Genomic DNA, 13,740 nt, shown 5'->3' with positions numbered 1-13,740 from the left:
CTAACCCATACGTCAATCTTAGTGTTTACGTGTCACGCTGACCACGACAGAACGTACAGCGAAATTGTGTAAAAGAAACTGGATCATTAAAACTTGGCCCCATTACTTTATTTCCTTTCGTGACTTTCTAAGGTCAGTCTAAGAACGTCTTGATTGTAATTTAGCTTAGTACAATTCTTCGCCAAAAATTCTGCTAACATGTATTTTTCCACAACATAAAATAGCCCACGGTTTATTAGAGCGCTTTATTTGTCAAATCTAAAGTTTCGAAGGTGCGTAGTTTTGTTAGGCTCGTCAGTTTCGGAGTTAAGTAACTCTTGAATGTAGTCCGCAATCCTGTAGTGCCTAAATAGAAGTCATCGGTTTTGATAAACACCGGGACTTTAGCGAATATCATAATGACCCTAATCTGCCCAAACATTTTATATAAAATAGCTGGATTGACACCTTTAGCGTAAAATTATAGATAGGATATGTAGAGGATACCACGACTCCTTGCGCATTGTGCGACAGCAGATCTATGTGCGTCTATACTGTTTGCTCTTGGTTCCTTGTTACATGCGAGGATTTACGGTATGACGGGAAAAGGTGTATAAAAGGAGCTTGATGATAAATATATTTGTGGGGGGGGGGGGATGGACAGACGTCATCTTCACTTTCCTACGAAAGATACATACAGACAGAACATTCTCCCTTTAAACAATGATGTTTTCATGACTGACTCGGATTTACTTTAATTTAGTATTTCGTGCTAATCATCAAACAATTATCATCAATTTATTGCAAAATGCCATCTTGAAAATGATGCCTCACCCGAGACGGAATAAGGGGTGTGTACGTTTCATGAGGTAAATTAGAAGCGCCTAGTCTGCGTTGAATGGTATTCCCTCCTTGCTTTGGTCAAAAGCTTTCACTTATTTCCAGTTACTGATTTTAGGTTCACTTTGAGACCATGGGGCGGAGAGGGCGCGGGTCCCTAGAGCCATTTTTCTGCTCAGGAAATAGCTCTGTTAATTTGCTATTACTAACAATTTGCAAGACAGCGCGTTATTACTTAAATCATATGCAGAAGAAGAAAAAACAGTTTAACGGCGTGATTGTTTTCGGGTGTTTTCAAGGACTTACCTCCGTTTAGGACTCAAAATATTACATAGATATAGCTAGGTCATCTTCTTTACAGTCAAATAAATATCGTTCCAGTCCGTGGTGAATTTGTCTTTTTCTGTCAGCTATACAAGCTATTGGTTTAGTTTACGGAAATTTTTAAATGTCGCACATACCGTTTAGTCCTCCATATTTATGTGAACTTCGGCAACTTAAGTCGTGTCGCTCCATCCATATACATGACACTTCTGCATAAGTTTGTTAACATATACCTGCTTTAAAGTTTATGCTGCCCGGATATTAAAACTAATATATTACTTTTATTTTTAATAAGTAGAAACATAACAAGAAAAATCTGTGATTAATCAAAGAATAAAGCAAATTTTGTTTTTACGTTGATTTCATGATACTACAGTTTCCTGGTGACAGTGGTGGGATGGATGTTACAGTCAGGCTCATACACAAGTAGGCCATACTATATGCAAGGAGTGCAACGTGCATTAATTGTGCATCACTGTTTGCAGAAGAACTTTGTTTTGGAGAACGTTTTTTAAATAAATTAAAAATTATGGATGGCATTAGTTTGAAGTATTAGTAGACGTAGAAACTGACGCTAAGGCTGGTTTTGTCATCGGTATCTACTGTGTGCTGATTTCAAAGTCGTCATTAATATAGTTGTTTCAGCAGTAGAAGAAGAGATTGGTGATGTTGAATGCGAAGTTTATAAAACGACCCATCTGCTGTGCCCAGCGGTCACCAGGTGCTGCCGTTGTCGCCTTGGCCCTCACAAATGTCGACATAGTAATATGCTAGTTGTTGTTCTGAGGCACGCAGCGTCCACGTGAATTTTCCGCAATGTGGATGCAGTCACCCATGAGTGTTGCTGTTTTTGTTCTTGATGACCAGAACGACGGTAATGACGGCGATGATAATACATTATAATAACGACATCAATACGAATTACGAAAAAATTCGTTGACGATATTATTGGCGAGTAGTTTCATGAAAAATAATAGGAAACTTTACTGTTATTTCCATTTAAAATTGTATCCTTTTTTCTTTTCCTTACTTCCTTATTTTCCTTCGTGTTCCCTATCTCTCTTTACAAAACTGGCACTTTATTCTTCCCCGTGCATTCCACAGAAAATGACAGGACCCTTGATGCTTGCAAGCGTTAGTGCTTGCACGTGTAGTATATTGTGAACACCTTGTAGTGGTCTGAGATGTGTGCAACAATCGTGGTATTAACTGACTTCCTGGAGTCGGGCCTTAAGGGTAGAAAGTGTAGGACGGAGATGGGAAGATAAATTATTGGACCATTTCAAGAAAGGCTAAAAAAAACGACAAAAGAATGTACCGACACCAGAGCTTTATGGGCAAAAAAGAGTGAACACAACATTATTTTTCGATACACTGCCATGATACTTGTCTATTTTGATAAAAATCCATTGATAATAAGGTGAGGGCATGCCACTTTACTGAAATGTGCTAATTATAATTTGTAATTATGCGTTGTTTTATAAAGTCTAACAATATTTGCTTTATAGACTGGTTCTATTTTTTTAGATGATTCCTTTATTTATTCAGTTTTTTAATTAATTTATCTCGTCTGATGGATGTACCTAATTTTTATATTTACAATTTATTTACCATTGCAAATAAGGATTAACAGCTAAATTTATCAATGGCGCCATCCCTTTAACTGTGACGAGGATGGTATACGTACATATTATTTGAATGTTCTATTGTCCAAATATTACACATTCTGGTTTAAATTTATGCAAAGGTAGCTATATCAATCACACTGTCTTCCTGAATAATTCATAAAGGCGCTTATTTGTTTACCTGGAATGTCAAACCAAGGGTTCTTACGCCTGAATAAAATCCGAATAAGTAAGACGATAACCCTCCATCTTAGTGCCGAATTATTTCGAATACACGTCTCCCGTTGTCTGGTGTATATGTTGTTTTTTTTTTTATTCTTTGCAATAAGAGGAAAACAAAAATTGTGCCACCTACAGGACGCATCTCTTTCTGTCCTCTCTATATATTTTGTGATCGCTTGTAAAAGAAGTCTCAAGCAATGTATAACAAGATATAACTTGTTGCAACCAGGTAACCTACATTATGTTTGTATTGCAACTAAATTCAATGTTCCGCCATCCAGGACAAGTCACCGGTCAACATCAACAACTATTCGTGTACGTGACTCAGGTGACAACGTAAAGTTAGTTCAAGGCTAGATTACAACAGTGGCGTTGTTCAAATGTAGCGCCCCTCCCCCAGCAAAAAATCAGAAAAACACACACCACCACCATGTAACACAGCTTGGGAGTTAGGTCCCCTTTCTTAAATAGCCCATGGGGTCAGTATTTACTAACTTGCCTAGATGCCGTTCTAACGAAACGACACCATAAAATAATTTGATAGTGTTACAGAGTACAAAGGGACATCGCCACGCTCCTGAAGGACAACTCGTACTTTTGACGGCATATACTTGTTGGAAGACTCCTTTGGTCCTTAGTGTGTATAAACCGCCGTACGTTTTCAGCGCGAATTAATACACAAGTATCCTTGACTGGGTTCTACATTTTTTATCTTAGCAAACATGCAATTAGAAACTAATAGCGGTTCAGGGTGCTGTAGATTGTGAAGTTACTGCTATATTGCGACATTTGCTACTCACGTGCTACATTATATAACAATATCGGTCTTAATAATCCTAATAAAGTATTGAATATTTGTCAAAGAATACATTGTCTACCAGGTGACATTTTGCCACCCAATTCACTGCGCCATGGCACGAGTATTTCTTCTTCCAAAGTGAGGTAAACCATTATGAGGACCTTATTAAATAGTCCATGTGGTCCGAATGGTAGATATTGATAGGTTTCGGAAAAAATGGAGGAATCCTCCGGTAGGACTGTCTAAGAAGTTGCTAATGATTCATTTGCGGTCTCACGAGCACCTGAATAATGGCGCAGTTATCAGCGATTTGTATTCATGTCACTATCCGTTTATGCGGTTCCTTTTATATATATATATATATATATATATATATATATATATATATATATATATATATATATATATATATATATATATATCCATTTCCGGACTTCAACAACAACAAATAAAAAAGCAAAACTTCTACCCATTATTGGACATACTGAAGATACAATATAGAAATGGCTTTAATTAAAAGAAGATGAAGCTATTGTACAATTGAAAATGCATTTTTATGGATTGATTATTTATATCTTAACACAGATTATAAATGCAACCAAAAAAAAAAAGCATTATATGCAATAAAAATGATAACACAGAGACATACTTTGCATATATCAAGATTATCAGTGGTCCTTTACGAACATTACTACAAGAGGACACGAGTGACATTCACATCCATAAAATCAATCCAAAGTATAGCCTTTTTTATAATTGATACAAATTTAAATATCTTTTCACATGAAACATCCTGCAATTTCGGATAATGCCATGTCTAGCCTGCTTCGGCGCTACGCAATTCCACAACTTACCATAGCCACTTTAGCAAGGAAATTAGGTCATTGCAGCCATTATTTACTTTTTATGCATGCTAATATAAGTGATAAAAATAATGACGTATGTCAAGTTTTATGACCATGTGTGCAACAGAGTCTAGCAACCGAGCGACACGTAAATGCCCCAAAAAAGATAGCATTTATTGGAGCATGAAGTGTACATGTACCTTCTGCCTGTGGAGATTTCTAACGTGAGTACACCCATCAAAGTTTATGACTGTTTATACAAAATTATATGTGATCACTCTGGCTTTAAACGTGGGTATATATTTCCTATTATTGCCGATTTAATATTATAAGTAACTCCAGTGAGAACGCACTATTTAGAGAAAAGTCAGTGTGATACAATGCAGCCCGATATATCCACGCACCTAAGAGTTCCTGACATATTTTGCTCAAGCAACTGTGATCGCTGAATAAATCTTAACTACAATCGCCTCTGGCGTTAGTTCCTATCGTTCATAATGAAAATGCACCAGTTCGGCTTTTTAGTCGACTCCCACCCCCACCCCCGTCCAGTCATACAAAACAAATGAGTCTAATTTATCTGCGCCGGCAGTATCAGTTCCATGTCTGACTTCAGAAGAAAGACCAAGAATCAGATAGTATTCATCATTTAAAGTGCAGTATATTTCATTCTTTTGTTTTAGATGCACATTATGTTTTAAAACTTACTGTTTTTCATAATTCGGCGAATCACCCACTCACCCTTAATTTAATCGTGCGTAGACAGGAAGCGGAAGCAGAAGCGGAAAGGGGACATACTATTGATAAAAAAAATATACTCTTGCCGTGTACACTGTTCTCTTTATATCGCCCCTGCCGGGTACATTGTTCTCTTTACATCGCCCGTTCTGGGTAAACAATTAATAGTTGCACCAAGCTTTGGTAAGCCCCGCTCACTTAGTTCGCTGATGTTATTTTCCCAAGCCACCGGGTGTCTGTATCAAATTAGCTGGTGGTAGTTTAAAGTGACAGTCTCGGTAAAATTTCGCAAAATATATTGGTGTCATATATTTTAGGGATAAAAATCCAAAGTAAATGTTCTTTAGGGTGGCAATGCTGCGAAAGTTGAGGTGCAATGCCGGAGACAGCAATCTGCAAATCTCAGCCTCCCCACAAGATGCATGTTAACTATCATTTGTCATGATTGTTTGGTTGATGTTCTTTGATGAAATTGCGAGGGAAAAAAAGATGGATTAAAACTGAAGCATTGTATTTGTCATATATAAATGTAATGGTTAACTGTATGTTTTTTTTTAATACTGTAATATTAGCTATATAGGTTTCATATCAATGAAAGCTTCGTTTTTTTCTCACAAAAAAAAAAAACACCAAAAAAAAAAAAAAAACGGCAGCGGCGTAGCCAGACAAAAGTCTCATTCCAAGCGTATTCTACCATGCTTTCCAATCTGATTAGAATCATATCTCCATTGTTATACATGAAGATCTGACAGCGACCGCGTAGGGGCCATATCCTGGTAGCCTCTGTTATTACCATAATCGCTAATTTTATCAACCGATCAGACGAAGTCTTATATCTTCGCGTCTGGAGGCTGAGAAGCATGGATGATAAGCATGAATGTGTACCGGATGATTTTATTCACTTTAAGATTTTTGAAAGCTGCATTTCCATTGGTTAATTCCAAGGTTACAAGAACATGACCCTTAAGCAGTCGTCGTCAGACCTTCACGTAGGAGAGCGGAGGTCTGATTTTAATCAGATTGCATGTTTTCACGACGTTTTCTTTAATTCAACCCTCTGAAACTTCTACCTAGACTCTTTAATAGGACTTGAAAAAAATCAATTAAAAGTAATACTGTGTCAATACAGCATGTATACTACATCCAATATGATGAAGTGAAAAAGGGTCCAAAACTCCGTTAAATTTTCTTGGACAATAGTGAAAATCTAACTTAGTCTATGTTTTGTTTTTTCCAGGTAAAGTCTCATGACAAGTTTTGATGTGAATCTATAAAATTGTTGAAAAATTACTGAACCGGAAGAAACATTTAAAATGCAACTGAGGTCAAAGGCACTCGTCGAACAGGGGCCCTAACTCCGTTAAAGCTTGTACTGGAAAATGGTGAAAGTCGAACTTGATCGGTGTCTTCGTAATGTAAAACTTTGAATTTGAATCTATGAAATCCTTCAAAATGTATTGATCAGAAAGAAAATGTTGATATAACTGAAGGACAAAGGTTCCAATTTAAACAAGGGCTATAACTCTGTGAAACTGTTATCGAACATGTTTTAGGTATTTGCTCATGTTAAAGACGCGTACCAGATCTGGTTCAGATACACGGAGTCCTTTAAAAATTATTGAACGGAAACAAAATTCTGATGCAATTGAAGGGCAAAGTCCTAATCGAATAGGGTCTAAGCCTACGTCAAGTTCTCTTGGAAAACTCTGCCTCAGAGCAAATTTGGTTTCGAGTCTTTCAAAATTGATTGAGCAGAAATAAAATTCGCTATGGGGCGAAATCTGACTATTGGACATTGGTAACACTGATTGTTACTTCCACAGACATGGCAGTGCGTTTAAAACAGAAGTAATTTACAGAAAAAAAGCTTTCGTATATAATGTGTACAGCACAGATTATTCACCGGACGATGTATAACATCCATGCTCAAATGTGCATTCCAACATGGCAATACAAATTTCATCTACTGAAGTATATCAGCACATGCATGAAAATGTGTGCATTGAAGATCTTTCTTGTGTTCATCTGAAACAAAATTTATAAAACGGGTTGAATAAAAGTAAATGTCACGGCTACAAGCCTTCATTTAACTACCGATTGTGATGATCTAACGTCGCCTACGAATATCAGGGACGACAAGAAGGGGACAACCCGGGATATATCCCCAGGATCCGGGCCGAACAACACTTTTAAATTTTATAAAAGAAATTTTTTGTTTGAAACAAGAACTAGGAGAGGCCCGGGTGTTTCTTACCCCCAGCGCCCGTGATCGCTCTCTACGACCCTGACGACGATAAAGGTAACAACTGTGTGATAAATCAATATATTGTGTGAAATATAGTGTGACGTTCTGTCGTATTGGGGTGGGGTTCTCCCAATATAATTTAATTAAATTAGATTGAAAGTTCCACCCTGGCTCGTTAGGTTAGAAAGTTAAATTAGTGATGATGTAGATTTACAGCTCTGAGCCCCCAGTCAGCAACGCCGACGGTTAAATTATAAAGAACACGAAGATGAAATTCAATCAATAACAATTTAATAAATGTGATAATTTAAAACGATAACTTCCAATCACTCGTCTTTCCCTCGACCAAGTGACAGCCTAATTCATCCCGTGATTTACAGTGTGAGTTCGATTTTCCCCCTGTCCTTGCATCTACTAATCTATTTCTCCCCGCTGATTCTTCCTTCTTTCCGTTCCTCTAACTCCTCCTTTGTCTCTGTTTCCCTCTCTAATATCTCCTCCTCCAACTTCGCTCCCAGACTTCAACTTCTCCTGACTTCTCTCCTTTCTTCTCCTTTCCTCCGTCTCTACTATCTCCTCCTCCAATTCGCTCCTAGACTTCAACTTGTCCTGAGTTCTCTCCTTTCTTCTCTTTTCCTCCGTCTCTCTATCTGAGACTACGGGACCAAACTGAAACTGGAATGTCCCTCAAAGCTTCCGTTTGAAGCTTTCTGTACTTAGACCTTCCCGCTCTAAGATTTTCTTTTCTTTTAACATTTTATCATGCATTACCATCATGTAAAGAAAATCCAAATCGAAAAGAATTATCACTTTTTTTAAATTTGAAGAAATCGGTAACAGTATACTCATGTCCTGGATTATCAGTACCAGTGATAGGACCAATACTGTGACCATCTCCACCCATCACATCAAATCCAAATCTTAATTCTTTTTTGGAGGTTCCCATGTCCAGCATTTTAGCACTGACATGGTTTGAATTGCATCAGCTCGCTTTGCCTGAGTCGAGTATTTCAGCACTGACATGGTTGGAGTTGCTGGTGCCTCCTTGGTCAGAATCAGCAGAATCTCTGTCAGCATATCTTGCGTCTCCTTTTTGTAAAATTGTTGTCTCTGAAATCGAATCTTTGTCCCTTGTAACAGCATGTAAACTCCTCCTAACTAACCGAGTCTTGACGGTCGACTGATTGAATCCTGATGCCATCTTCACTTTCATTACACTTGCAGCACTTTTCTGCTCCTGAACTTTCATCTTGCTTCTGTAATCCCCAAATGTATTTCTCATAGCTTGCCTTTTCTTGACCAATGGTGCTTTGGGGTTTGTTAGTATTCTCAAGATCTTCACTGCCTCCGTTGCTTGTCTGGAATCAGGTCGCTGTGTCTCTAGTCCTAATTCCAGTTGTTCCACACACCAGCTCAGTTCCTGCTCAAACCTCTCTTCCTCTGGTAACTGCTGCTGCTCCCCTTCTTTGGCAGCTCCATGTTTTACTTCACCTGCATTATCATATCTGTTACTGATCACTTCCGGATTTTGTAACTTGATGCCGTGTATTGTTTTCAAAGGTTTTGATGTGCATTTCTAAGATTTTCCCGCCAATAACGAATGGCTATTCGGAGTTACGCTAACCTCTTCTCTGGGTAATTTCTCTCAGCGAACTAACTTTTGCCGGAAAACGCAGGGATATCATTCTACCCAAATCAAGGTCTCCCCCCTATCTCGATTCTGATTGGGTGGCGCTGTGCCCCTGTCCAATCGTCTTAGCGGCCAGTTCAACCTGTCTGTCTGTTTGCAGGGGAAAGAAGTTAGGACACTCCCACTTCTTCAGGCAATTTCTTTTGATCTTGGAAACATTTCGACACCTAGGTGATAATTGGCTGTCTGTGACTTCGCAACTCCGATGTCCGGTCCTTCGATTCTAGCCACAACAATCTTACGTAACGGATTAGTGCTAGCCTTCGGCAATATTCGACATCAAACAATGACCCGACAGAATTACCTTGATTATACATGTTTCAACTGGGCTACTCTGGGTCGGGGTAAACATGACATATAGTGTGTGATGCAATAATGAGGCTTAGTTTTACTCTTTACGTCTCATTAGACACTTTTTATTCTTAACACTTTTCTATAATTTGAAGACTGGAATTTTCCTTACAATTCGGTTTAAAAAGGTAAAAGTCATATTCGTGAATACAGTGTCTATTAAATATCACAGAGAAGGAGAGAAAGAGATTTTGATAACTTTGTCGTGCAGTTTATTGCCAACAAACTTATCACTCACTTGAATGTGATTCTTCGAATGAATGGTAATGTTAAGATATAAAGTATGCATGGAAAACAAGTACTCAGAGTGAATAAAATATAACAGTGCATCTTCACGCTACTAGCCAGTACGAACATAACTTCGCTCACTTTTTAAACATTATATTAACTCCGAGGTTTGCCAATAAAAAATAAATTAAAAAAAAAAGTTATGATTACCCTTAGGTGGCGCTCACCAGATAATATGTACTTTTGAGAGAGTGACGTATGTAAGGTGAAGTAGTTCGCATTTAAAACATGCACAGTGGAGAGAATGTTTGCATACCTCTATGCTACATTAATGTAATGTGGATGATATTTCTTTTGGATATTGTACTTTTGGAAATTTTACATGATTTAAGCACACTGCTAACTAAAATGACTGCTCCCTTGTGTTAAAAAATCAGTCTGAATTAGTCTAAAGTACACTATACAAAGCAGCTATTAAAATAGGGAAAATGAATTTTGCCAGACTAGACAATACCAGCTTCTGAAAGTGCAATGAATGAATTACCAAATATATAAAATGTAAAAAAAGTTATCGGCTCTTTTTTATACAAATGACCTCTGAAGTTCAGGAAGTGAAAATGACCAAGTAGAGCTAGCACTTTTTTGAAAGGTGCACATTTGAAGTAAGGCCAAGCTGTATACTCTATAACCCATAGTACACCCATCAATCATACACCAAAATAAAGGGAATTAAAGGTTCTTTGCATTATACCTAAGATATACAAGGTCTTTTTTAAATAGCCAGTATAACCAGTGAGGAAAGCCGGGGACATTCTTTTTCTTTAAATTCCTAACCCTATGCAAAATGCGAAACTGTATAGCGCCACCTTATATGAAATGGCATTAATTTTGAATAGATACATACATTTAATGAAGAGTGGGCAGAAGAAAAAAATATTGAATTTATGACCATTTTAAATTGTATAATATAAATCGTAATGGTCAGATAAATGGTGGACATAAGACCTTAATATCCGACAAGCTTTAAGAATGCATGTAAACAGGCCCGGCCTAAGGATGTGCAAAGCACAAAGCAGCATGCGGGGCCCAAGGCAGCAAAAGCAATGAGTAGAGACCCAAGCAAACAAAAACATTGCATTTCGGAGTTGATTTCTTGAAAGCGTGGGGCCCAAGGTGGTTGTCTCGTTTGCCTTGTCATATGGCCGGGCCTGCATGTAAATGAAAATGAAATTTACCTCAGCCATGTGCCAGTGAAAGTTGTAGTGAGCGTTCCAAAGTATTGAAATATGTTAGAATTTTACTGAAATAGGGCAAGTTAATGGTAGTCCACGTTTATGACAAATTTGGAAGATGGACTTTTCTGCCATTACTGCCGCAAATCCACAAAAATGAAGAATTTTTTATTTTTTAAAAAAAACTGGAAATTCAACATTTCTCAGAAAATTCAGCAAATGTGGTCCTTCATGTTGTTGGCTGTTTTTAAAACAAATGATACAAATTAATTTCTTTTTTCATAAGGAGCAAAACACGAAAGAAAATCCGAATGGTCCGTGGTAAAAACTGTGCATTTCTGTCTGCAAAATCCCCATGTACTACAAACACATTGCCTAAAGTTGTATACCACCAACAATTTTGTACCGCGGTATTTCTAAACATACCGCGATACGAACCACGGTAGACCTCAGTCATATCAGGGATCAACAATTTTGTACCGCGGTATTTCTAAACATACCGCGATACGAACCACGGTATACCTCAGTCATATCAGGGATCAACAATTTAATGTTCTGGAGCAGTGGCCTGCGACTTATTTGTAAGAATTTCCGTCTGTCAATAGCTGGGGGAAAAAACTTGCTATTGTTTTATTGCAAAAAAGCATCATAGTATATCAGTAGTAAAGGGGGATACATTAGCGACAATGGGAATTAGCATTACAGACCCCCCTGGGACAGATTAGCGACAAGGGAAATTTAACATGGAGAAAAATCGTGGGTCAGATTAGCGACAAGGGAAATTAACATGGGAATAAATCGTGGGTCACTCTAGGGACAAGGGGAATTTAACATGGAACTATAGTGTGGGTCTGTCTAGCGACAAGGGGAAATTAACATGGGAATAGGGGACTGTATAGCGTCAAAGGAATTTAAACAGGGTGGGTCTGTCTAGCGACAAGGGGAAATTAACATGGGGAATAGAGTTTGGGCTTTTGGGATTTTTTTTTTTAAATTTAAATTTAAATTTAAAAAAAGGGGTAGGCAATGGAAAGGCTATCTCTTTTCGAGAAATATGGCTGGCCCTGAAAAGGGCCTTTGGGTTTTCTTCTTCTTCTTCTGCTTCTAATTTCTTCTTTTTCTCCACCAAGTTCTTATTTTATCTCCAACACTCTTTCTCTTCTTCTCTTTCTTTTTCTCCTGCTCTTCTTTCTTCTTCTCTTCCTCCTCTTCTTTCTTCCTCTTCTCATTTTCTTCTTCTTTTTCAATCTTTTCGTTCCATTTGCTTATTCTTATTCTTTCCTCTTCATCCTCCTTCTCCTCCTTTATCTCTTTCATGACACCACTAATCTTGTCCTTTACCTTTTTTAAGTTATTAATTTCCATCTTTACACGATGGGGACTATAGGAATAATGGTCTTCAACCAGTCTTATCAACATCTGCTCCATCATTCCTAAGTTGTCTAAAACGTCTTGTAATGTTTGTATTTTGTCCATTTGGTTAGAAGCCATCTTCTTTTTTTATTCTTTGCAGAATGGTTTGAACGACGAATACTGTGGGTTCTTATACTTAAAGCGCGTACGTGAAGGAAAACATCCCCCTAAAACGTAAAATTGATCTTACCTAGATCATGACCAAACAACGCGCGGACGTGAAGGAAAACATCCCCTACTTTTTCATTTCATATAATAAAACCCAAACTATACTCTCCACATACGCTAAGAAACAATAAACAAATCCATAATCTACTATCCACACAATCGTACGTGAGCGGGTACAAACACAAACACACAAACACAAACACACAAACACATACGCTAAGAAACAATAAACAAATCCATAATCTACTATCCACACAATCGTACGTGAGCGGGTACAAACACAAACACACAAACACAAACACACAAACACATACGCTAAGAAACAATAAACAAATCCATAATCTACTATCCACACAATCTTACGTGAGCGGGTACAAACACAAACACACAAACACAAACACACAAACACATACGCTAAGAAACAATAAACAAAATCCATAATCTACTATCCTCACAATCGTACGTGAGCGCTTACAAAACCCAAACTATACTCTCCACATACGCTAAGAAACAATAAAGAAACCCATAATCTACTATTCACACAAACATACCTGAGCTCTTACAAGCACCAACACACAAACACATACCCTCACACTATCTTAGAAAAGAGTTAGTGTTTATATTCACACTACTCTACCTACACATTGGCAAATCGATCGTTATTTCTTTTCTAGAGTATTGGGTAGCCCTGAAAAGGGCTGTTTTTTTTTGGAACTTCATGGACACCTGGTTAATGGTGGCACCTTCCAGGCCTGGCGCCACATACACATCTTATCCCCCAGTTACTTTTTACTTTTTTGGGGGAGAGAGCAGAGGCAGGATATGTCGCTTCAGAATCCCAATTTTCGCTCTCTGGGATTCTGAAATTTATTCTTCTTCTCTTCTTTTCCTTCTCCTCCTCCTCCTCTTCTTTTTTTCTTCTCTCCTCCTCTTTGTATCTTCTTTCCTCTTCTTCTTCTTTATATCTTCTCTCCTCCTCTTCTCTTTTTCTTCTTTCCTCCTCCTCTCTTATCCTTCCCTCCTCCACAATGGCTTCCGCGG

At 37.9% G+C, this 13,740-nt stretch overlaps 1 protein-coding gene across 1 annotated transcript; it reads right to left on the bottom strand.

The window, feature by feature from the left end:
* Positions 1-8,354: 8,354 nt before the first annotated feature.
* LOC149781984 (uncharacterized) lies at positions 8,355-11,130 on the bottom strand. Its single transcript, XM_089935052.1, has 2 exons — positions 11,122-11,130; positions 8,355-9,193 (listed from the first exon to the last, which is right to left on the bottom strand). Exons 1-2 carry the CDS (start codon positions 11,128-11,130, stop codon positions 8,600-8,602), a joined length of 603 nt encoding a protein of 200 aa, XP_089791178.1. The 3' UTR covers positions 8,355-8,599.
* Positions 11,131-13,740: the final 2,610 nt, after the last annotated feature.

This window comes from Sinohyriopsis cumingii, chromosome 15 (assembly GCF_028554795.1).
Source record: "Sinohyriopsis cumingii isolate HCF-2022 chromosome 15, ASM2855479v2, whole genome shotgun sequence".
Taxonomy (NCBI): Eukaryota; Metazoa; Mollusca; class Bivalvia; order Unionida; family Unionidae; genus Sinohyriopsis; species Sinohyriopsis cumingii.
The sequence above is the reverse complement of the archived record's forward strand: the minus strand, read 5'-3'. Positions and strand labels throughout refer to the sequence as shown.